The sequence below is a fragment of the Capricornis sumatraensis genome, chromosome 9, assembly GCF_032405125.1.
Source record: "Capricornis sumatraensis isolate serow.1 chromosome 9, serow.2, whole genome shotgun sequence".
Classification (NCBI taxonomy): Eukaryota; Metazoa; Chordata; class Mammalia; order Artiodactyla; family Bovidae; genus Capricornis; species Capricornis sumatraensis.
This window is the reverse complement of record NC_091077.1, coordinates 53,728,910-53,755,465: the sequence shown is the minus strand read 5'-3', so window position 1 is coordinate 53,755,465 and position 26,556 is coordinate 53,728,910. Positions and strand designations below refer to the sequence as shown.

General features: G+C 42.7%; 1 protein-coding gene across 2 annotated transcripts in view; it reads right to left on the bottom strand.

The window, feature by feature from the left end:
- ARHGAP26 (Rho GTPase activating protein 26) overlaps nt 1-26,556 on the bottom strand; it is a 474,825-nt gene that overhangs the window by 87,034 nt on the left and 361,235 nt on the right. For both annotated transcript variants that reach the window (XM_068979311.1, XM_068979312.1), the window contains exons 18-19: nt 18,764-18,923; nt 3,388-3,526 (exon numbers count right to left, since the gene is read on the bottom strand). In XM_068979311.1, the coding sequence (XP_068835412.1) occupies nt 3,388-3,526; nt 18,764-18,923 (299 nt within the window). The remainder of the gene's footprint in view (nt 1-3,387; nt 3,527-18,763; nt 18,924-26,556) is intronic.

Genomic DNA, 26,556 nt, shown 5'->3' with positions numbered 1-26,556 from the left:
TGTGAGGTAGAAGACCATTATCCCTGTCTTGCAGAAGAGGAGCCTGAGACCCTGCAGTAGCAGAGAGCAGGCCCACGTGGCACAGCCAGGGAGCATCAAGCAGGCTCTCACCCAGGCTGCTGTGCCTATGGTCACTGTCAACCACAGCATTCTCCTGCCTCCCCAAAGACACACTGCTCTGTGAGAGCAGCCATCTGCCGACTTACTGTCACCTATTCACCTGTCTACTTCCATTACTCAATCCTGAGCTCCTTATAGGCAAGGTCACGTTTTTATCCTCCTTGGTTCCTGCGTGTGATTAAACAGTAACTAATGATAATAGCAGTACCTTTCAGTCGATCACCCTTGCCACGTCCTGTGCTAGCTGCTTAATGGCATAAGTCTGTTGAATCCCTATCACTTTCCTTTGAGTTAGGTCCTATTAACCCTATTTCTGTCCTTTATCGAGCCCATCTTTGCATGAAATGTTCCCTTGGTATCTCTAATTTTCTTGAAGAGATCCCTAGTCTTTCCCATTCTGTTGTTTGCCTCTATTTCTTTGCATTGATTGCTGATGAAGGCTTTCTTATCTCTTCTTGCTATTCTTTGGAACTCTGCATTCAGATGCTTATATCTTTCCTTTTCTCCTTTGCTTTTCACTTCTCTTCTTTTCACAGCTATTTGTAAGGCCTCCCCAGACAGCCATTTTGCTTTTTTGCATTTCTTTTCCACGGGGATGGTCTTGATCCCTGTCACCTGTACAATGTCACGAACCTCTGTCCATAGTTCATCAAGCACTGTATCTATCAGATCTAGTCCCTTAAATCTATTTCTCACTTCCACTGCATAATCATAAGAGATTTGATTTAGGTCATATCTGAATGGTCTAGTGCTTTCAGAGATACCAAGGGAACATTTCAGGTAAAAACAGGCTTGAAAAAGGACAGGAATGCTATGGACCTAACAGAAGCAGAAGATATTAAGAAGAGGTGGCAAGAATACACAGAAGAACTGTACAAAAAAAGATCTTCATGACCAAGATAATCATGATGGTGTGATCACTCACCTAGAGCCAGACATCCTGGAATGCAAAGTCAAGTGGGCCTTAGAAAGCATCACTACGAACAAAGATAGTGGAGGTGATGGAATTCCAGTTGAGCTGTTTCAAATCCTGAAAGATGATGCTGTGAAAGTGCTGCACTCAATATGCCAGCAAATTTGGAAAACTCAGCAGTGGCCACAGGACTGGAAAAGGTCACTTTTCATTCCAATCTCAAAGAAAGGCAATGCCAAAGAATGCTCAAACTACCACACAATTGCACTCATCTCACACGCTAGTAAAGTAATGCTCAAAATTCTCCAAGCCAGGCTTCAGCAATATGTGAACTGTGAACTTCCAGATGTTCAAGCTGGTTTTAGAAAAGGCAGAGGAACCAGAGATCAAATTGCCAACATCCGCTGGATCATGGAAAAAGCAAAAGAGTTCCAGAAAAAAATCTATTTCTGCTTTATTGACTATGCCAAAGCCTTGGACTGTGTGGATCACAATAAACTGTGGAAAATTCTGAAAGAGATGGGAATACCAGACCACCTGACCTGCCTCTTGAGAAGTCTGTATGCAGGTCAGGAAGCAACAGTTAGAACTGGACATGGAAAAGCAGACTGGTTTCAAATAGGAAAAGGAGTACATCAAAGCTGTATATTGTCACCCTGCGTATTTAACTTCTATGCAGAGTACATCATGAGAAACGCTGGACTGGAAGAAGCACAAGCTGGAATCCAGATTGCCGGGAGAAATATCAATAACCTCAGATATGCAGATGACACCACCCTTATGGCAGAAAGTGAAGAGGAACTAAAGAGCCTCTTGATGAAAGTGAAAGTGGAGAGTGAAAAAGTTGGCTTAAAGCTCAACATTCAGAAAACTTAGGTCATGGCATCTGGTCCCATCACTTCATGGGAAATAGATGGGGAAACAATGGAAACTGTGTCAGACTTTATTTTTTTGGGCTCCAAAATCACTGCAGATGGTGACTGCAGCCATGAGATTAAAAGACGCTTACTCCTTGGAAGGAAAGTTATGACCAACCTAGATAGCATATTAAAAAGCAGAGACATTACTTTGTCAACTAGGGTCCATCTAGTCAAGGCTATGGTTTTTCCAGTAGTCATGTGTGGATGTGAGAGTTGGACTGTGAAGAAAGCGGAGCACCAAAGAATTGATGCTTTTGAAGTGTGGTATTGGAGAAGACTCTTGAGAGTCCCTTGGACTGCAAGGAGATCCAACCAGTCCATTCTAAAGGAGATCAGTCCTGGAATTTCTTTGGAAGGAATGATGCTAAAGCTGAAACTCCAGTACTTTGGCCACCTCATGCAACGAGTTGACTCATTGGCAAAGACCCTGATGCTGGGAGGGATTGGGGGCAGGAGGAAAAGGGGACGGCAGAGGATGAAATGGCTGGATGGCATCACCAACTCGATGGACGTGAGTCTGAGTGAACTCCGGGAGTTGGTGATGGACAGGGAGGCCTGGCGTGCTGCAGTTCATGGGGTCGCAAAGAGTCACACACGACTGACCGACTGAACTGAACCTTACTGTACACACAAGTAAACTGAAGCTGAGAGAAAGTAGGAGGCTTGCCGAAATGCTGTCACTGGTACAGAAGCCCAGGTCTGCCTGCCCATGGGCAGTGCTGGGGCCTTCAACCCCCCTCCTCCACCACTGGACTCCCTTATTACAGGAACTGAAGGGAAACCACACTGGAGATCTGAGAGCCCAGTAACCCAATCGCTGCAAAGTACTTGGAAATCCAGAAGTGAAAACAAGATTTGATACAGTCATGGTGAGAACCCTCTGTCGTTTGGAGCAAGGAGGGTAGTGCTCTCTTATTAATCTATTAATTAATTCCACACACTTAGTAAGTATCTACTGTGCGTCAGGCCTGGGAGAAGTGGAAGGGAAGGAGAAGCAAGCCAAATAAGGTTCCCAAACAGAGAAAGCCCCATTCCAGTAGTACACGTGACTCGTGCTAATAAGCATAGAATTACAACCTGAGAAAAGGAAGGGAAACTGGTTCTAGGAGAGCCAATAACAAAAGAGGGGCTGAAGAAGCAGCACCTGAGCTAAGCATTGACCGTGTGACTGGAGGAAAAGAGGCTCAGCTATCTGCCCACAGGAGATCTGGAAAGTGGATCCTGGACACTGCGGCTCCTTGCCTTTCATCCTCAGCACCCTGCTTCCTGTCCTGTTGAGGTTACTCAGCCACAGAACCTCGGAGGGCATGATGGTCAATACACTGTCCTCAAGGACACAAAAGGCAGCAGCTCACACACAGAGGTAGAGGAAAGTTCTCTGGGCAGCGGGGAGGCGGCTGAGGTGTCCCTAGGGCACCCTAGGCAGTGACTCACGTTTCTCTGTTGACTGCGTGGTGTGGAAGAGCGTCAAGGGCCTCTCGCTGCAGGACGGGGGTTTGGAGTCACTGCTCTTCTTCCGAGACAGGTGCAGTTGGGCATTGGTGAGTGGCGTGTCTGGCACGGTGTTAAATATCTGCAAAACAGTTTCATAAAAATGTTACACACTAATGTGAACCCAGAAGAAAGCACAAGTCCGGACCTGTATGATTAAAAAGTCTAGTGGGGTCTAAGAATCAGCAAGAAAAAGATAGAAAAAGACCACCAGCATCTGCTCGGGACTCTATTGTAAGCATCTCTAGGAGCTGGCAGGAAAGAGTCTCCTCTGGAAGTACACCCCAAGGTCAGGAACCATCCACTTCCACTTCCTACCCCCTCTGTTATCATTTGCATGGATCTTCTTTCTGTTGTTCTCTCCAGGGCCAATGGAAAGTAGCCACTGTCTGTGGAAAGGACTTAAGATTTTTTTGATCACCTTTATCTAGAACTGATTAATCAAAATCACTTTCCTGTTCTTCACTGCCCATGAGTCTATTTCCCAGTTCTTAACAACTGCTTCACAATTTTCTGAAGATGTGAAACATGCATTTAAATGACACCAAAGAAGCCCAGAACAGGGCATCATTTTCTCATCCTCAATCATCTCTAGCTGGACCATCTTTTCTACTTCAGCAGCTTTGTGTTATTTTTGAGCTGAAAAAAAAAAAAGGGCTGTTTTCCCCAAGTCTTGATGACAGAAGTAACATACCTGCTACAAACTGTTTGGAAAATGTAGAAAAGCTTCGAGAAGAAAACAGAAAAACTCTCCCAATTCCACTATTTAGAGATAACCACTGTTAACATTTGAATTTTATTTTCACATGAGCTTTTTTGTTTTAAGCTTTCATTGCAAAACAAAACAAAACAAAACAGGTCCATGGTTAAAAAAAAAAAGTGAGAAGAAAATGACAGATAAAATTCATGACAATGCTTGTCTTTTTTCCTACAGATCCAAGTATGACAGAATTATTATAATAGCTACCACTTACATGGTGCTCACCATGATTACAGTCACCACCCTGCAACGCTGGCTCCCTAAGGACCAGTCACTGCATGTGTTTTCCATGTAGCTCACTCAGTTCTGAGTGACCCTGAGCATCAGGTACTGTTCTCATCATTTATAATGAAGGACTGAGGCAGAGAGGTTAAACTGCCACAATTACAAATATAATTACAGATGATAACATAGAAAACCTGTGTCCCTAGTTTTCTAGATTTCTTTTTAAGTGCATATAATAACAACAACACTAATTCATTCAGCCTGGAAAGATCTTTTGAGCATCTCCTTTCTACCAGCACTCTGGGTACAGCAGTGCTTGAGGCCAACCTGCTTCCTATGGTTTAGAGAGGCTGCATCAAGCAGCTGTGATTTACTGAGTATCGACCACGTCAGGCACCACCTCAAGTGCTTTGTATGAGTTATCTCACTTAATGTTAAAATACACTTCTCCATAATTGGAATCCTATTCTTTTTACAGTTTTGTATCCTATATGTTTCTTCTAACATTGTATTGTAACATTTCCCCCTTCATTTAAAAAATCTTCAAACCTTATCCTTCTTGGCTGCATAATATACCCACTGTATTAAGACATCAACATTTATTGACCCATTCATTATCATCTCATACTCTGGAGTCTTCTGGATCTTCTGTTTCCCAATAATCACAAGTGATGAGAGGAAAGTGGTGGCACCCCCATGCCCCTCATCTATGGGTGGCTCTAGACACATGAGAATCTTTCCCATGGTTTTCTCTCCTTTGTGCGTGCATTAAAAAGCAGAAGCTGAGATATAGGAAGCAAAGTCATAAGAATGATAAGAATTTCAGCCAAAACAGCTGCTCTCCATGAGTTGGCAGGTCTTTGGGTTCCAATGATGCCAGCCAGCTGGTTCAGTCAGTCTCCCTTCCAAACACAGCTGTCTGAAAACAGTACTATCATATTTTCCCCAAGGGACTGAATTTTCCACAAAATAAAATGAATCACTACATAGCTGAGTTCATCTCGGGTGAGGATGTAAGGAGAGAAGGGAACTTAAAGCAAAAACAACAAAACCCCCTAGCTTCCAGAGGAGCTTGAACCCCAAAAATAAGTACCAGTGCCACACATGTCATCAGGCTCCTTCTGAGGATCTTTGAGGAAAGAAAAGAGAAACTATGGTTGTTGCTGAACTCAAGGACCACAGTGCTAAGACCTAAGCACAGACCTAAGAAGCTATCTTCCACTTCGTTCTGCGCCCAACAATCCAGCCAGGGCTGCTCCTAAGGTGACACTCTGTGCACCAATAACATTGGCACTTGCTCTTATATATGAGTGTTTGCACCTGCCAGTCACTGTGCTAGGTCAACTCAGTGTAGCCAAGCAGGATGACCATTCCACAAGAAGAGATTTCCTGAACCACATGGCCCAGCAGGAGAGGGGCTTGGATGGAACCCTAGACCTGCAGTTTCCAACAACTCCCCTCCCCACCTCCACAGCAGTTCTCAGCATTCAGCTCATCTTCTCCAGCCAACCTATACTACCAAAGCAGGGGCCCAAACCCACAAATACAGATTTCAACAAATAATGATGTCTCTTAACACCCTTCTGCCTCTGGCCTTAAGTACAGCATGTTCCTCAATTCCAAGCAAAAAATATCTGAAAATGAATTCAAACTAAGTGATAGGCCCCCACCTCCTCTGTCTGGCTTCCAAATTTTGTCTTTCTTTTCCTAATGAGCTACTGAGAATGAGATCCTCGCACAACCACAATAAGAAAACCGATAATGCATATGCAGCATTTCCATTTCAACTGTCACCAGAAAAGTGGGCATTTCCTCTTTCCTAAAAACTGTACTAGATGCTAGAGAAACAAAGAAGAGTGAGTCGTAAGGAAGAACTATGGATTTAAACAGCGGAGTGGAAAACTGCCTCCAAAACTGTGCTTATACACTGATAAATAGGAGGAGACATGGGAATTACATTCTGCTTATTGGCTGTTCTCTCTAAAAGGAAAGCTATTGGAGCGTACTAGAATCAGTTCTAGACGGAGATTTTCTCCATGGGCCAGAGCTATAGTCCTGAAGTCTAGCTCTCTGGGCCTCAGTGCAAGCCAGGCCCAGGCTTTTGAAGAACTTGGACAGGGCTATTTTCAGGATCAAATGGACACATGTGCAAGGGGGCCTGCTATGAAATGTGGAGTGCCAGACACAGGACTATCATCATTATTATTACACGTTTTTTTCTGAGGCACGAGGGCACTTCTGCAAATCTGAGCAATTCAGAACAGAAGATACAAACTTTCACTAAGGAGTCTGGGCAATCATTCCCCAAAATACTGTTGTTCCTTTAACTCTGAAACTTGAATACATACAGGTTGCTTAAAGCTGCTCACTATTGAGCCAACTTCTCAGCCAGGCCAAGAGATGCCTGTGTGCTAAAAGTGAGCTGGAATTCGAAAGAGAATTTGAATGATTCACAATTTTGCTGTTATTCCAATCCTAATTTGTTTGGAAGGGATGACTTTAAGAGAACCCTGTGGAGTTTCCTTCATTCTGATGAGTAGAATCAGTGTACCAACTTCTCTGCCGAACAATGGAAGTATGAGCTCACGTAATCTCTGAGCGATGGATTTATGGGGCTCTACCAGATAGCTGAGCAATCTACTTGTCTCACAGAGACTTTCCAAATTAACACAGAAGCGGGGCGGAGGGGCAAGGTTTATTGCATACATTCTGATGAGTAGAATCAGTGTACCAACTTCTCTGCCGAACAATGGAAGTATGAGCTCACGTAATCTCTGAGCAATGGATTTATGGGGCTCTACCAGATAGCTGAGCAATCTACTTGTCTCACAGAGACTTTCCAAATTAACACAGAAGCGGGGCGGAGGGGCAAGGTTTATTCCATACCCCAAGTGTCCCATTAATTCTGTTCAAATTTACAAACAAATTCTGACTTAGGAATACCTTAGAAATAAAAGTTATTAGGAAGGCTCTAAGGGGGTTGCAAAGAGTCGGACATGACTGAGCGACTGAACTGAACTGAACTGATATGGCAAACAGGTAACTAATAAGAACCTACTGTATAGCACAGGCAATGTTACTCAATACTCCATAATGAGCTATATGGGAAAAGAATCTTAAAAAGGGTGGATATATGCGTAACAGAGCAGAAACACAACAATGTAAATCAACTAGACTCCAATAAAAATTAATTTAAAAAAAAAACCTAAACATCATCCAAAAAATAAATATATAGGAAAGGAATTTACCATCATTTTATGGGGAGAAAGTAAACAGGCATTGGAGCCATACAGACTTGGGTTCAACTTGGGCAAAAGCCTTAACCCCTCAGTTGTTTCCCTTCCATAAATGGGAATCTAACACCTATCCTGCAGAGATACTGAAAAGTTAATGCATATTAAATGCTGAGCACAGAACCTGATAAAGAGTGGGCAGGAGGCAGAGTTAGTGTAAAGGACAATAAAAATATCCAAAGTTTGTTGAGTGCTTATCATGCTGTTATTCACATGGATTATCTCAGGACTTGGGCTTCCCTGGTGGCTCAGACAGTAAAGAATCTGCCTGCAATGCAGGAGACTAGGGTTCAATTCCTGGGTAGGGAAGATACCCTGTAGAAGGGAATGGCTACCCGCTTCAGTATTCTTGCCTGGAGAATTTCATGGACAGAGGAGCCTGGTGGGCTATAGTCTGTGGGGTGGCAGAGACTTGGACAAAACTGAGCAACTAGCACTTTCACTTTCTCTCAGGATTTACCATTATCCTTGGGGCTTCCCAGGTGGTGTTACTGGTAAAGAACCCACCTACCCACGCAGGAGACACAGGAGACGTGGGTTCAGTCCCTGGGTTGGAAAGACCCCCTGAAGGAGGGCATGGCAACCTACTCCAGTATTCTTGCCTGGAAAATCCCATGGACAGAGGAGCCGGGCGGGCTATAGTCCATGGGGTCACAAAGAGTTGGACACAACAGAAGCAGATGTTAAGTTAAGCATTGTCATCTTATAGGTGAGACTCACTGAGACGAACTGATTTGTTCAGTGTCACATGGGTGAGTACAGTTGGACTAGGACTTAAGACAGCTTAGCTGGGCTGTCTGGGTCTTAATCACCTATGGCCTTTATATCTGTTATTAATTTGAGAGACAAAAGACAAAATGCAAAGATCATAGTTCTGGAGTCTGATGGCTCTGATTTTAGTCACTCACTAGCTCTGTGACTTTGAACAAGTTATGTAACTCTGACCTTCAGCTGCTGCATCTATAAAAACTCCTGGGATTGAGGTGAGGACAGAAGCACCTAACACAGTTTGACACTCAGTGCCCAAAAGCCATGACTGCATCCAGTAAAAAAAATATAATAAGAAAAATAACTGGAAACTCAACAATGAATTGTCTGCAGAGGATTTAATTTATAAGTGCAAATTTAATTACTGTTCTTTGCAAAACATCGATCTCAAATGCTTACAGCAATGTTAGAATTTGCTGTTCTTTTCCCTTTGTTGTCTACAAAACTCAAATTTCACTGCTGCCCTCCCGCCCCTCCCTTGAGCCCATCTCAACACTGGAGACCATTGACACTTGTGGGATTTATTCTTAGCCACGTCACATATACATTTTTATACCTTTTCTAATTCCACCTGTAACATGCTTCTGCAATTTACAAGGATTAGAAGCCTCCCCATAATGTGTGTGGTCTACTCTTTATTATGTGCTGTGATCTTTATGGGAGGAAAATTAGGTAATGATGAAGAGTTCCTGGTCTGTAACTGAAAAGTAGTTGAGACAATAAATCAATGACAGAGGCCTGGGATTACAAGACAAAAGAGAAAGGCTTCTAGAGAGAGGAGACTAAGCACTTTTCTGAGACATGGTGCATCAGGGTTTCAAGTAATAAAAAATAATAAGTTATGAGCTTATTTAATCTGAAGAGTGTCTGCTTTGGAGGTGGAGGATTAGGCCTACACATACCAGCTTACACACTGCCCGCTCTTTCTAACAACAGGCTGTAGAGCAGGATTGCTCAGGGTACGGCAAGCCATAAACCCAGTGCCTTTCTTCTGGAAAGCCAGGCAAGTCTTAGCAGGGCTCATTTAATAAAATAGTTAAGAAGCCAAATTCAGAGGCTACAGGCACAGAGAGGTTTTTTAAGGACAGTTGGAAGTCCAATGCCCTGTTGATATCAGCATTTTGGCCCAGAGAACAACAATTTGGAAAGTAGTTTGTAGAGTTTTATTAAAAGTCCCTCAAAAGGAGCCAATTCCATTTAGTAACTGGCCATATATATCGCCGGCCTGGGTAACCCATGGGAGGCTGTGATTTTCTTATCTCCAAAATGATTCTATTTCCTATTATCTTTGCTGACAGAGAGGAATGGAGTGTAACATAACAAAGCTCCATCGTTACTTGAGAACCATTAAAGAAGCTTCAATTCAAATATGCTTGGTTTTTCTGGGGCTTTACTGGTGGGGTGGTGGGGGGAATACACATGTTCAGATCCACAACCTGTGAAACTAAGGAAGAACAGTTTACATGGCATTAGACACAACAAATAGAAAAAAGGTCTGTGACAGAACCATTCTGGCCCAGTATATAAGTAATTCCAGCTTATTTCTAGACCTAACTGGATAGAACCAAAAGCAAGGCGGCACAGTGGTAAAGAATCCACCTGCCAATGCAGAAGACACAGGAGATGCAGGTTTATCCCTGGGTCAGGAAGACTCCCTAGAGTAGGAAATGGCACTCACTTCAGTGTTCTTGCTTGGGAAATCCCATGGACAGAGGAACCTGGCAGGTGACAGGCCATTGGGTCGCAAAGAATCGGACAGGACTGAGCACGCATGCAAAAAGAAGGTCCTCAGGGACCAATGTAGGGAAAGGTAATGACAACAACAACAAATCAATGAGCAAATGAAAAAAGCCATGGCCATGAGACACAAGATTAGCTTCCCAAGCAGGCCACAGTGACAGGGGTTATCTCCATGGAATTAAAGTGTCCAGGTATTCTTCATCATCATCATCATCGTCCATTCTGCATATCAACAGCTCCTTGAAATACCAAGGAAATGAAATACAACTGCCCGACACTGGTCAGCTGACAGAATCTATTGAAATTAACTGTATTCTATTAATTGATCTACATTTTGTGTACAAACCCCAACAATGAACGCAATAGGTGTCAATGCAACCAATATTTTGTTAAAAGCAGATCAAGGCAATTCAGTGGCCCAAATCAACTCAAATCAAGACAATCTTGAAAGAAACACTATCATTTTAATGGAAATGCAAGGCTGTTTAGAACCTGCTGCTTTTACACTAGGTGTTAAGTGAGGCCATCCATATTTGCTCACTCTTTCCCTTGACTATAAGATTAAAAGTTAACAGGTATGAAAAAGGGGCACTGATCTTTGGGCACTTCTGGAAATTAACAACTCAAAGCTCAACTCTCCTACCTGTTCCAAAGCCAATTGATGGACTGGAAAAAGAATCACAGTAATTTACTTTGTAAAACATCAATAGGCATTAAAAGGGGCAGTACTGATAAAAGCACAAGGTGCCTGGGCACCTGTGCACACCCACATCCAGCTTCATGTGCAGGAACATTTTTTAGTGTTACGGCCAAAAGAAACACCATGGACTGCCCAAGAACAAACCAGCCCTATCCTACTAAATATGTGTCAGAAAGTAACAGGAAGATGAAGACATACACATAACCTGAGATTTCACGTTTGACCAAAACTCTAAAAAGGTGCCAGTTTGTTTCTTGACAGGGTTGTTCTTTCTAGACATTTAAATTTTTCAAAGCTGGCAAGGTAACCTTTAAAAAGAGAAATGGAACAAACTTTGTAAGAAATTACGGAATTTCTGGGCTTTCAGGTATCTTGGACAATGACAGCATTCAGTATTTTGAAATCTTAACTAGACGCATATAAATACTGGTAACTTTCACTATAACCCCAAGTATGGGCCTAATTGATGTCTTAAGGTGACAAGGTATGAGCTGTTTGACTTAAAATAATTATTACCTCAAACAAGCATGGAAACAGCCAATGTCTTTTCCCTCTGAACTTTCAACTCTGAAATCTGACCATGAAAAGAGCCAGACTCCCAAGTCTGTTCTTCAGCTTTCATATAAACCATGCTGAGTACAGGGTATGGAGTTGTTGATGGGAAATGATGCCATGAGCTAGTATTTCCCTTTGGGAAGTCTGGCAAGACAACTCAAATAAAACCCATTAGGATCCTACCCTAACCTATAATAAGTAAAGGCTATAGGTTAAAGGTTATCAGAGAAGGCAATGGCACCCCACTCCAGTATTCTTGCCTGGAAAATCCCATGGACAGAGGAGCCTGGTAGGCTGCAGTCCATGGCGTCGCCAAGAGTCGGACACGACTGAGCAACTTCCCTTTCACTTTTCACTTTCATGCATTGGAGAAGGACATGGCAACCCACTCCAGTATTCATGCCTGGAGAATCCCAGGATGGGGGAGCCTGGTGGGCTGCCATCTATGGGGTCGCACAGAGTCGGACACGACTGAAGCGACTTAGCAGCAGTAGCATAGGTTAAAGGTTATAGTCTCTTGAGTAAGACTTTTAAAATATATAGCCCCAAGTTTACAACAGTATGATCAACTCTATGGTTTTGTTATTTATCTAACTTTCACCCCTCTACTTGGAATCCCTGAGAGCTCCCATTTTTCTGGAGCAAATGTCAACCTTTTTCCCATAGCTTTCAAGACCCCTGACAGAGGGGCTCAATCCAACTGTCTGGCATCATCTCCGACCACTTGCTAACATACAAGCCAAGATTCTTTCACACCCATGTTGTTGTAATACATACGAGTTGATTAATGTTGATTAATTGATTAATGTTCTTCTGGAAGGCTGTCCCCACTGTTTCCACTGTTGCTCTGCCTAGAAAACCTCTACCTATCTGTCAGAGGCCAGTACAAGATGAATGAAATTATTTCTCCTCAGTGGTACCATATAATTTAGTCATTTGATTGAATGTCACTTAGCAAACCGTATTATGGTAAGTTATATATCCTGAGAAAACAAGAAAGCCATTGGAAAAAAGATCTTGTCTCATTTATCTTTGGTTAACAGATGTTCAATAAATGCCATCATTAGAGATTAACAAGAATAGATGTTAGTAGCTTGAGTTGTGAAAGGAGTCCTAAGCTCAACCTTAGTTCCTCTCCTAACAAGTTGTTTCTTCAACTCTCTGGACTTCAGGTTCAAAATTTATAAAAGAGAGCTAACAATATTGGCCTCATAATGTTGCTATGGAACGTAAATGATACGATAAATATATGGCTGCTTACCACAATGTCTTGTGAACAATAAGCTGTAAGTAAAAGTTAGCTATTAATATCACTATTCTTATTACTGCAAGACTATGTACATTAAAAAGGCCCATTACTTTTAACTGAGCAAATAAATCAGTATGTATTACCAGCATGGAAAAAGAACAAGTACCATGAACACCCATACATAATCTGTATCTTCTAGCTGTTTTCTCTCTGCTTTCACTTACTGTGGAATATCTATTTGGTACAAATTGTTCCAAACATTGCTCCCATACCCAGGGCTGTGCAGGAGGTGAACAACAAAGTTTCTGGAGCATCACCACAAGGTATGTAGTTAGTGAACCTAATCTGACCAAACCACGTCTGTGAGAAACACATCGTGAAGGCTCCCACGAACAAGAAACAGGTTAGTTCTCGAGATGAGATGATGATGCTAAGCAGGGGATGTTTCTAGACAAATAGGTGTTGTCTTGAGGCTGTGCAGATGTGCCAGAGATAACATAAAGGAGTCCAGGAGTTCGTTTTAATTTTTAACCCTTTGTCTGAATGTCTAGTGTTAATCCTCAGTAAACAACCAGAGAGTGGGAGGCGGAAAAGGGTGGGGGACAGTAGAGAGGCAAGGTCCTATGCATGAAAAAAAATGTTTAATAAGGAAAAAGAAACTGAGCTTTCTCATCAGGAGAAAATTCTCCCTCTCTTCTAAACGTCATTCTAAAGACAAAGCTGTTTTCCATTTTAGACATTAATGAGTCAGTACTCCATACTGAGGCTCACAAACGGTATGTGAAGACTGAACGTGCCACTATTACCAAATGTTGGATGCTCCCTGGCCATGTAAAAATGGCAATACTGAGGAGAAACAGAAGAGCATTTTCCATACAACATGCGGAGGAGTTGCAGCACTAATAAGAAAAGGAAGCTACATGCGAACCTGCCAGTGAAGGGGAGTGAGGCATTCTGGGAGATGCTCTGCAAAGACAGCAGCCCACAACTCCTCCCACATCTGTGTGGGCACACTGCTCTTCCCATGGTGGGGCAGGGGGGGGGTTCTCTTTCCTGCCCCTTCAGTGTGGCTGGACTTGTTGCTTTGACCAAGAGAATCCAGTCAAAGCGACACTTTGTCTATTCTGTTCTAGGCCTAGAACTTCTGAGGCCTTGCGGCTTCTGTGCTTGTCCTTTTGAAAGTTTGGCCTAGACCATTAAACAATGATAGAGAAGGTGAAGAAAGAGGACAAGTGGAGGAGGACCAAAGTGTCCCAGCAACAGGTGGCACCAAGGTCCCAGACACGTGGAATAAGGCCATCTTGGATCTACCAGCTGCACTAAAACCACTCGGGCAGATAGTATATAGAACACAGGTGAGCCCTCCCCAAAGTTCTGATACACAGAATTGTGAGCAAAAAAATTATTGCTATTTTGTGTCACTAGGTCTGCAGATGATCTGTTACAAAGCGATAATCAAAAGACACATCTTATGGTTTCCCCCACCAAGTGGCTCTAACAAGGTTAGGTGCCTGGGTTTCTATACCCTCTCTCTGTGCTGTCTTCCAATGCTTATTCCTGGGCCCCTCTCAATTTTGTTCCAAGGCACAAACTACACATTCTATATAAAATACCCATAACAACATGGGAGAGGGTATTATGCCACTAACTGGGGGGAAATACACTTAAGATCTGTATGACGGCTTGTTTCAAGCAAGAGGACATATGCTATCAGATGCCTGTTGGGGGACAGATTGAAATGATGCTGTTAGACAGCACTTCTTCATCTGGTGTTTCAGGATTTTGTGCAACTTCTGACAACAAAGTTAGAAAAGTGGTCACTCAAGAGATTTGTGTGTGTGTTTATGCTTCTAGAAAATTATAGCCAAGCCTAAGGGCTTCCCTCATAGCTCAGTTGGTAGAGAATCTCCCTGCAATGCAGGAGACCCGGGTTCAATCCGTGGGTCGGGAAGATACCCTGGAGAAGGAAACGGCAACCCACTCCAGTAGTCTTGCCTAGAGAATCCCGTAGACAAAGGACCCTGGCAGGCTACAGTCAGTGGGGTCGCAAGAGATTGACATGACTTAGCAACTAAACAAACCACCACCACCAAGGGAATGCTCATTAAATACTGTTAACTAACATCTCCATATTGTGAATTTTAAGGAAAGATGACAATATTTATCTGAGGACAAAGTCTGTTGATGAATAAAACTGAATTCCTTTGGCAGTAAATTCATCCAAAGCATTGTCTCCAAAGCTAAGGGCTCTCAGAGCATGAGTTCCTTGAGGTGAACATCACAGGCTTCCAAAGGAGACTAACACAGCATCTGCTGACTTTATACCAGACCAGGCCTGAAGCAACATTTGCAAAGGAGTCAAGCTGCCTTAGTCTAAGTTATTCTTATCAAAAAGGCAAGCCTGATGAATGTTAAAGACTTTCTGCTCAGAATCATGTACAAACACAGGTCTTGCATATAGCTTTGGCCCATCACAGACCCCAGGTTAAAAACCTCTATCAGGGTGGCACGGGAGCTCCCTCAGGACTGGAGAGCCTTCATCCCAAGAATGTTTCCACTGACACTCCTGCACCGGCTCCCACAGGAACATAAATCTCACTGTGATTCATCCCACTCTCTGGCAGAAACTAATGAAAAAGAACATATAATAAAGCACTGCAATGCTCTTTTAATATGTGCCTCACCAGATACACAGTAGAGAGGAACATAATTTATAATCCAACATATCAGATGAGTATTTGCACCAGTTCCTGCCCATATACTTGCAGGCCTGGCCCTGCATTTCATATTTCATTTCTATTTCTGCATTTTGTGCTCAAGTAGGAGGGTGTTTGTTGACACAAGTCTCAATAATGTTATTAGCAGTATCCAATCTTTTTCCTATCATGTTACTTTTTAATGTTTCCTGGCTTTGAAGGCCCAAAGACACCAAAAATTACTACAGTTCAAAACCTACTAGATGCTGCCTGCTATAAGCTCAGACATGAAACATAATCAAAGTACTTACTCCTTAGAGCTCTGTCTCAATATTTAATATTATTTATTTGAGAAAATATTATGTTTAAAAAGTATTATTTTGAGCAAGGGGGCACATGTGATACTCATAGAAGTATTTATGCTCTATCTTCAGAGAAATCTGTTCAGACTGCTGAAAAGAATAGTTTACAGTTAGTGACACTTCTTGTTAGATTCTTGGCTAAGACCTTTAATAAATCACCTTATCTCACCCCTATAACAAACCAACTAAAGGGATGTGGCCCACTGGCTGATTGGTCATCAAACGTCTTTCCCTTTGCTCTGCATGGTTATGGGGCTTTCCCAGTCTTCCTTGCAGTGAGCAGTGGCCACATCACTGAGTTCTGGCCAATGGAAAGTGGAAGAGAATAAGGAAAGCATCCTCTGGGTTTGGCCCACATAATCTTACACCATCTACCATGCCCTCTCGTTTCCCTCACCGAACGGCTGATTGCAGAGATCTGCAGAGCAGAAGGCAGAACTACAGGAGAGAAGAGGCCTGGATTGCTGAGTCACTGCGTAGGATCCAGCCAACAGAATACCCACAGTGAACCGGTATGTGAGGAAGACAGAGATTACTATTGTCCTGAGTCACTGATTTGGGGGGTTATTTGTCACGGCAGTCACACTGTACTGAAAGTATTTTTATGAGCATAGAGAGGTTGAGTAATCTGTTCATGGTCACACAGCTGACAAGAGGTAATAAATTTACATCCAAGTGGTTTGCTTTTAGAAATCATGCTATTAACTTGTTTAGAAACATGTTATTCAATTATATTTCCTTTTTACAAGTTCATTTTAATCCTACAGAACATAATCATCTATACCTGACTTACTATATATGAGGGAAGTGGCTGGACAAAGTCCAAAGGTTGAGACAGAGAGAAGATAATTTCTTCAAGTAACTTATCTGACCTCAGATCTTTTTATTAACCATGTAAGAAAAAAGCTATGTTGTCTACACAGTTTTCCAGGATGCCTCAATTACTCCGTGAAAGTCTATATTCAGAGGTTCTTTAGTAGTTACTAATGCTGCGTGATAACTTACCCCTGCCCCCAACTTAGTGGCTTAAAATATTTAATATCTCTCCCACTTTCAATGGGTCAGGAATTCAGGAGAGGCTTAGCTCAGTGGTCTCTTATGAGGCTGTACTAAAGGTGTTGGTTGGGGCCACATCATATGAAAGCATGACCAGGGGTCACTTCCAAAATAATAGACTCACATGGCTGGCATGCTGGTCTGGCTGTTGGCAGGCAGCCTCACTTTCTCCCCACTGGGCTGTGTGATCATCCTCACAACATGTGGCTTGCTTCCCCCAGAGTGAGAAAATCCAGACCACAGCAAATGCTACCAGGTCTCAGGACTGGTCTCCAAAGTCAAGTCCGTTACCGTCACAGTTTCTCATTATCAATTCCTACTGATCACACTGGGATCAGTATTGATCCCTTATTCACAGTTGGATGAAAACACACAAGGGGCTGAATACCAGGAAACAAGGGTCACCGGGAGCCAGTCTGGAGGCCAGCTACCATCCATTCACCCAACATGCATGTACTAAGCACATACTGAAGAACTATGGGAACAAAACGGCCCAAATTTGTCTGCTTTCATGATACATATGTTCTAGAAGAGGTGAGAAAGGCAACAGATGTAATCTACAAGTAAATTATATACAGTATACTAGAAAGTGCTAAGTGCTGTGGAGAGAGAGAAAGCACCCTCAGGGGCAGGGGGAGTGCTGGAGTTGGGGCTGTCCACAGTTTCACACAGAGAGATACGGGTGGGCCTCACTCAGGCTTGAAGGAGGAAGAGTGTTCCAGGCACCACAAACAGCAGTCACAGAGGCCTTGAGGTGTGAGTGTGTGCCGTGGGCAAGGAACAGTGAGGTGGTCAAAGTGGCTGTAGGCAGGAGCTGGAGGAGAGGGCTGCAGGAGATGACATGAGGCAAGTAGCAGAGGGGAGAGCAGAGGCCGTGGAGGACATTCCAGGCTCCTATAAGAGCTCTGAGTTTCACTCTGAAATGTGAAGACACTGGACAGTTCTTAGCAGACAACTGACATGATGTGACCTAACACTAAAAACATCTCATTCTGGTGGCTGACATCAGAACAGACAGGCCAATGGTGGAGGCAAGGAAACAAATTAGGAGGTTCCTGTATAAACCCAGACAAGAGCTGATGATGGCTTACGGTATTGTGTTGTCAGTCCAGGTGGTTAGTGGTCAGATGCTAGATTCATTTGGCAGGTAATCTAGCACAATTAATTCACCATTCTAGGTAAAGTTTTTATTTAGGATTTCATTATATCTCAGCACTTTGGACTGTCAAATGGTGCCCTAGGGGGCCTTGCAGATGCTGAGATGATTCATAGGGATTTGCTACCAGAAACCGAGGTGGGACTGATGGGTGCATGCTGCTTTCTGTCCCCGTAGCCCAGTTTTTAAGGGCGGCTGTGTTGACATACATCATTAGGCAGGGGTGAGGGCAACCCTCTTAAGACAGACTAGAAACTTCAGTGCCCTAAAGGAAAAAAACTGAGCATGCACCCACCCACATACACAGTGTAAAACAATACAGCATTTATAAAATTATAAGGAAACTATATTAGGAAAAATATTTGCAATGCACATGAAAATCGTTTACTATCCCTAATATTTAAAAACTCAAAAATTCATAGGAAAAAAAAGTAAAAAAATGGCTAAAAGCCATGAAGTAGTACCTCCTTCATCAGATAGTTGTGAGGTTAAAAGGACAACATATATAAAGTGCTTAGCACAGTTCCTATTACAAAAGAAATGCTCATTATGTTGCCCACTGCTACCACCACCACAACCACCACCGTAGTCACTGCTGCCATCCCAAGATGACTATCACCACCACCATCAGCAACTTCGTCAGTGTCGCCACAGCGTAAGAGCCACCAGCAACGCAAACCTGAGTCAACCCTGTAGGCCAGTTCTAACTCAGCTCTCCCCAGATAAATTCTCCACTTGCAATGACAAACAATATATTACCTTTTCATGATTTTCTATTAGGATCTCAACGACTATGTTCTGAAACTTGATATCCATTATGGCTGCTACGGTTTCTTCCTGAGGACGCAGCAGGGTGGGTCCAAACACCACGCCGAGGTTTGCCACTGTCATCAAATTCTGCTTGTGGTTGTTAGCAACACTGAGAGGAAGCAAAAGAAATGGCACAAATGAGAGAAATAAAATGACAGACAACTGACTTCCTATACCCATCTCATCTTCAGACACCTCCTCTGGTAGGAGCCAGACCTAGGAGTCTGGAGTCCAGAGCCAGACCTCACTGCTGGAGTCCAAAGAGAGACTTTTTTACTCATAGTTTCATCTACCAAAGTTTCAGAAATCTCCAGTGTTAGCTTATTTTGCTATTTCATGATATGCCACTCTTTACAATTCCCATTTTGCCTAAAAGAAACCAACAACCAACCAACCAAAACGGCTTGCCTTCCAAAATATGAACCTTTGCACATTTGAATCCTTGTTCTGCAAATCCAGGTTAACTGGTAATCCCTCTTAGTTACAACTTTTATCCTTGGCTGCTGCTTAAACCACTGTGATCATTAGCATTTTCTCTAGTGCAAATATAAAAACTCCTGACGGCTTTAATACATTTGCAAACACAGCCCAAAATAGATCTAATTTTTTTTAATGAGTAGATCTGTCAGGAAATTCAGCACTTTAGGCTCAAAGCATTTAAGTCCCATCACATCAGACACGTGGCTTGTATTAAGCCAGACACGCGGCATGAACAGAAATAAAAACACATCCACATATATAGCTGTTTATATTATCACTTATACTCAAAATCCAAGAAATACGCAGGGCCAGGAATATCAGGTCTGAGTAAGCTTCTAAACACATATGCATATTTTTGTATAATCAACTAATCAAAACATATATCTGAAATCCACAGCCAGGTCACCATGACCTAGTCATAAAACTTCATTGTTCATTTGCTAGCCCCATGTATAAAAATATACAAAGTTATCTATTGACAACAAGTTACGTTAGAAGTTAAGGCCATTCAATATTGTTAAGAAAATATTAGGGGCTTCCCTAAATCACCTGTTGGAAGAAGGAAACTATTCATTACTAGAAACTAGAGAGAAATTGGGCAGTGGTGGCAGTTTGTACAGACATACCTCCCTAGCATTTAGTGCTATTTATACAGAGGTGTTTTTTTTTTTTTCATACAATTCTATAAATGTTTGCACTGTTTCTCTTGGATACTTCTATTTTGTAGGAGAAAAAAGAGATTTGACTGCTTTAAGTACTGGTTTTGAAACTGAGCCTTTACTGAATACTATATTAACTGATTTTATCACCAGAAACGTATTTTTCTTTCATTTTCTAGGGCTAAAAGTCTAATTTCATAAAAAACTCCTCCTCTGAAAGAAATGGTTACATCTGTGAAGCCTGACTGTGGAACAGCCCAATAAAGAAGGAAATTTGCTTTTTTATTGCTAAGCAACACCTGTAGCATCTGCCACTGATGCTTTGTCCTATTTCTGGTCTACATAAGACTATTTTCATTTCCTGAGATCTAGCTGAATTTCCGGATATTACTTACTTAGAGTTTTCCATTCTACCTAGAACTGTATCAGGTTTCTAGTCTGAAAGTGTTAAAGCAGATAGTTAAGGTTTTACCTGGCGAAGGGGAAATGATTTGGTTCTGAGTCTCAGTTAGAATCACCATGTCTGCATATTTACAAGTTGCTTGTAACACCACTACTTTCAACATCAGCTCCTTTGTGCAGGAAGTGAATTCCATGCTCTTATATTTCCCCTGCCAAATGAGCCAAGTCAGTAGACTTACCCTCTTGTCACAAAAGTCCCTTGTGTATATGAATCAACAAGCTATTTATATATGAAAGCACTTTTAAATTGTAGACCAATATAAAAATATAGGGTTTGGATAATGATCACTTTCACCATCACGCTTCTCAACAGGGCATCTGGCTAAAGCAACTGCGTCTTAACAGGGCTCTCAGACTAGACTCTCTGGGTTCAGCTGCGTCCCGTCTGCCCCCACCAGCTTCTGTCTGCCAATTCAGCACCACTCAAGTCAGTCCTCTGTTGAAAACTACAATGGCTTCACGCCTCGCTTGGTCGCTGGGAGAGAACACAGTGACACAGTGTATGTGTATGACACAGTGTATGTTCAGGAATGCTTCCACGGTTGGAATGCTCTGATAATGGTGACTATAAACCGTTGATGGGCTCCATTGCTTCTCATGTCAAACTCCTATAACCTAGCACAGCTTTTACCAACTCATTTCTAAGCCTTCTGCCTCCTCCCAGATCTGGTCCTGGGAAAAGGGACTTAATGTTTAAGCTTTGGATTCCTCATCTTTTAAAAACAGGGTGAGTTTCATTTCTAATCTACTTCATGAGGTTGCTATGAAGATTAAATGGATATAAGGTGGGAAATGCAGTGATGATGATTCTATTAATCATTCACTACCCATCTTCTGTCTACTTTCATATTTATCTGCCTTTGTCAATCCTCACCCTGGAATGTCCTCTTACCCTTCCTTTCTTTGCTTGGCAAACTGCTGATCTGCAAGGCACAGTTCCAATGGTGCCCTTTCTTTCCAAAGTCTCTGACTAGTCTCTTCCCAATCCTCCACCACTTGATGAAGGCAGGCGTGTTGGCCCTGGATTTATTACAAGTTATTAGTGTTTCAACTGTTGCCTTAGGATAGAGACTGTTTTTATTTTAGTTGGTAACACCAGTGCTGAGAGCAGTGCCTGGCTCAGGAGAAACACAACAAATGTTCTCTGTGGTGTTAAAAGATGATGGGAGTTTCTGAGTAGACATTAAACAATTATTCACAACCTAGCTACTTACTTGGAAAACCTCAAACTATTACTGATGATTTTGGGGGAATGTATCTCAACTTTTCAAAGTCTAGAACTGTGTTCCACTGCTTAGATTTAATTAATGAGCAATAGTTACTCTGATTTGTAGACCCCAGTGACCCAAAGGCATTTGGAAAAAAAGTACGGTAACTGTGAATAAGCATTTGTGAATATAAATAAGCTTGAGGCTACCTAACATAATTCATTTCTTTTTTTAACGATCCATTTTATTTTAGAACTTACAACACACTGATGTCTCATAAACTTTTGGGGAAACAGGCTGCACCTTTTACGACTTAACTACCATTATCTTCTGGTACACTGAAGCAACAAATTGATCTATCATTTGATTATTACTGCTCACAACTTGGTATAGCTATGTTCATTACTCAAGAATGAATTATTAATGGCTGGAGATCACTTTGCATTCCAGAAAGAAAGGCACAGACCTCAGCCTCTTGCTGGCACCAGCCATCCATTACAGCTTGATGCATTTACCTGTGTGTGGGAGGCAGGCTGGCAGAGTGCTGGGGAGCCTGGTCTAGTTGAGGCCACGGGACTCATTCATTAGTGAGGTCTATAAAATATGGAGAACTTGCTTTCTGGGCTGGTAACTGAGGTGCTTGAGCTCTTCCTCACAGCCCAGAATGTCACATTGAGTCTTGACTTAAAATCCACACACAAAAGTCTCTTGGGCATGACTGCACACTCCACCACGGGAGTCTTTGATAGGCCTTGCCTAGGCCCACAGGGACTCCTCTGTGAGCCTTCTTACATTACTGCCAGTTCTACAGACTTCCTTTGCAGGCAGAAGAGAAACAGCTCCACATGTGATTTTAACCTGGGAAAGGCCTGCTTCCTTTTGTGACCCATAAGAGTTTGCCACAACGGCTGAGAAACAGGGCATCTATCTCCTGAGGGACATGACTTCAGGGCAGTTGGTGGGGGTCAACACCCCATGTTCCCTGTAGTTCCCTCAGGAATTATGGTTAATGAGGAAAGAGCACGTTCCAAGGAACATGGCAATGGCAAAGGGGCCTCTTGCTACATTTGCTGCCAGGGAAAATGGATGAGGGCTCTGGATTGGTCTGACATCTTTTGAGAGGCAGAAGATTACTTCCAGATGAAGATGGTGATGGGGGAGCATGAGGAGGAGAGAAATAGGAGCCAACTATTTTGGGGCCAGAAATGCAGAGACGCCCATGCTGTCTTAAGGATCACATCTGTTTTTCTAGTGTTTAAATGAGAGCCGGAGCTCTGGAAGTGCTGAGTAGTACTTGATAACTACAGACTGGTCCTGATGTACCAACGATACCTAACCCTGTTGCTAGGTTTGCAAACAGGTTTCATCTGGAGGCCTGCAGTGCTGTGTCATGGAGTATGCAAGCTGCAACCTGGCTCCATAGGACACAATACGTTGGCAGAGCAGCACTATCTGCGATGGACCGGATGGGTGGAGGTTCCAGCACAGCAACACTATCTGCCTTGCTTTGTTTGTTTGCTTCAGCTTCCAGTGTTAAGAAATGATAACTTAGACTTGTAAGGTGTTTTAGAGTTTACAAGGAGCTCTGCAACACGTTTTTATGTTTGCTTGAACTTCATATAATATGTCTAGAACAGTAGCTCTCAAACCTTCTGACAAGGACCCATGGTAGGAAATAGATTTCCCCATGTAACATTTCACTAGCACATACATACATATATATACACACAGAGAGAGGTACACACACATACACACATGCATATCGGAAACACAAGTCTCAGAAATAGTGTGATAACTTCTGTTAGTTTTGATTCTACTCATTTTTCTATCTACTAAATCAATTTCACAACTCACTAATGTGTCATGACTTACAGTTTGAAAAGCTTCCTTCTACAGGTAAAGAGTACAAATATCATGTCCAACTTGTAAATACAGAGAAATAAAGGCTAAGGGAGACAGTATAGTACAGGGGGTGGAATCAGACAGAGGGTCCCAGCAGGATGAGAGTAGGCAGGTCGCCTGGCTTCTCTAAACCCCTTTCTTCACCTGTAAAACATGAGCAACAACATCTGCTTCATAAAGTTTGTCACTGTTCGGTCACTAAGTCACGCCCAACTCTTTAAGGCCGATAAAGTAAAACTAGGTGAATTGACCTCTTGGACTGAAACAATGGCTTAATAAATGACAGCTGGTATTGTCCACAGGGGTAGTCAAGACAGTGGTGATGACAATGTGGAAGCAGCAGCAAGTGCCAATTTAAAGTCACACTGTAAGTTGGTGGTGTCACCCGGTGTCACGTTCAGGAATCTCTAGTGGCCTGCTTCCACCTGGGGCAAGGAACCTGTCTCTTCCACCTGTATTTCAAGGGCTAATTTTTATTTCTGGTTATTCTTTGTTCTTTTCATTTCTACTTTAAAAAAAATTATGATATACTTCAAATCTACAGATAAATTCAAAATATATTGTGACTTAATTTCTATTATTTCCCTATAAGCAACTCTGGGCATGACAGGTTCAGAGCCTCATTGGAAACTATAGCAAAACTCACCACACTCAGGCCTTCCAAGGGTTAGGCCTGCCTGGCAAGTCCTCCCCTAACCATCCAAAGCTCACCTGTCTGCAAGGCCAGCTCTAGACACCCCTCTGACAGGAGGCCACACAGAACTCTCTCCTCTAAGTGATTATGTTCACAACCAATCCATGGAACATTTCTACACTGACTGCTTCCCTTCTCATGAGCATCTCAGGACTGTGAGCTGGATCTAGATCTTGGAGTGAGTCCCCTGCAGCACACAGGCAGGGACTGGGAAGGCCTCAGGTTACCAATTAGGAAAGTCATTGTGTGAGTGGGCACCCAAGCTGCAATAAATATCACTTATTTCTCTACCATCCTCTCAGGGTTAGAGAAGCTCCATGCCCTGGGGCCAAGAAGGATTAGCTAGAAATGAAGTTGCTAGAACTATACATTTTTTGTGGTCACCCAAGGCAAGTTAAGTTTCGAGGGTTGTCACTGTGGTTCCTTCCACCAGCTTAAAATTCATCTTTAGTACGGAGTGGGGAAATGGTGAGGGGAATCCCCACCACCACTGGCCATGCGTTTTCTACTAATTCAGACTGTGTGTGTATGATGCCTGGATACCACCTGAACTTAGTGAGACGGGACCAGTCTGGATGGTGCTCAGGAGGCCTCTGCCAAGGAAACCCATCAGAGCCATAAATACAGCTTTGCTGGGCTGTACCGATGGCTGGCACCAGAATGAGAGTTTAAAATAAACTTTTCCATGTACTGACTGGGGTCATGTTCACCAACCATATTTAACATCTCTCTGGGAATGGCTATCCAGTGAGAAGCCAGATTTGAAACTTTGAAACACTAAGGGTTTATGATGGACACTTTTACAGTGCAATCTTCAAGAGAAAGCCTTGAGACAAGTAGCTAACACTATTACTGTCATTTTACAGATGAGGAAACTGAAGCACTGAAAAGTTAAGTAATTTGCTTGAGGTCACACTTTAATGAAGGACAGAACCAGGAAAGGAACTCAAGGTGGCTGCAGAGCCCATAATCTTCACTTCAGCACTCTGCTGTGCCCACACAAGTAAGGGTCAGTTCAGCTAGGCTAAAAGACACTCTTCTTTTTCCCACTCAGAAAATCCAACCACAAATGAATATATTGAGGCTGCAGCATGTGGGAGAAAAAGCAATGGTTACAACAGAGAAAAAAAAAAAAAAGCTTCTCCCTTGATTTACCACCCAAATTACTAAACTGGAAGAAGCAGGAAAAAAGCAAGAGAGAGGAAGAAAAAGGAGAAGAGCCTATGACAGTGCTATCAGACTGAACACCATTTCTACTCCCTTCTTGCAGTGAAAATGGCTTCTTGCTTCACAAAAACATGAACGTGGCAAAATGCCCCTCATACCTGATAGCATTCCATTTGTAGTTGACTGGCAGAGTCAGATCGAAAGAGTGAACACTTTGAGAGAGAATCATGAATTAAAAGGAAAAAAGGAGGAATGGCTAAATGGATGGTTTCCAAAGCAGCCCCTCCCCACCCCCAAGACAATTATGGCCGTACATGCGTCCTTGCAGGCTGCTCTGCTTTCATCCAAAAGTTCTGTGAATAGCAACAATGTCTTCTCTACTTTCAGTGAAACGTATAATCTATATTTCAGACGGGTAAGCATCGCTGCTAAGATGGTAAATATTGACCAATATGATACACATCAGGGCTTCCCTGATAGCTCAGTTGGTAAAGAATCTGCCTGCAATGCAGGAGACCCTGGTTTGATTCCTGGGTCAGGAAGATCCACTGGAGAAGGGAAAGGCTACCCACTCCAGTATTCTGGCCTAGAGAATTCCATGGACTGTATAGTCTATGGGGTTGCAAAGAATTGGACACAACTGACTGACTTTCACTTTCACTTTTAATGTACGTCAACTTTAATGCCCAATTACAGAGGTCCATTTGGTGCTGAAAATTCTTTAGAGAAAAGGAAAAGGGATTCGGGTGAATTTTAAAAAGTCACTGTACCTTTTGGCATATAGCCTGTGTGCAACCAACTCTATTTCTACTCTGGTCTCCTCCAATCCAATTCCACTACCTATTTAAAATACACCAAAGGTTTCTGTTTTAAATTTCAAGTTGTAAACCCTTGGCCTTCAAGATCCTGCCTGATCTAGACCTTCCTCCATCATCTCTCCCTTAGCTCATGGATCCCTGGGCTGAAACTCTAGTTAGGCCTGGGTGCCTTCCTTTCTAATGCCTATCCCCTGGTCAGGGAAGCTCTGCAGTCCCTCTTGATCTGGCTCTCTTCTAACTCATCACTCTCTTTTCCCAAAGAGTCTCTCCTAGACACCCCAAGCCAGGTCAGATACCTCATTACAACTCTTAATTCTGCAATTCTCCTTCCTAGCACTTAGTGAATTATGTC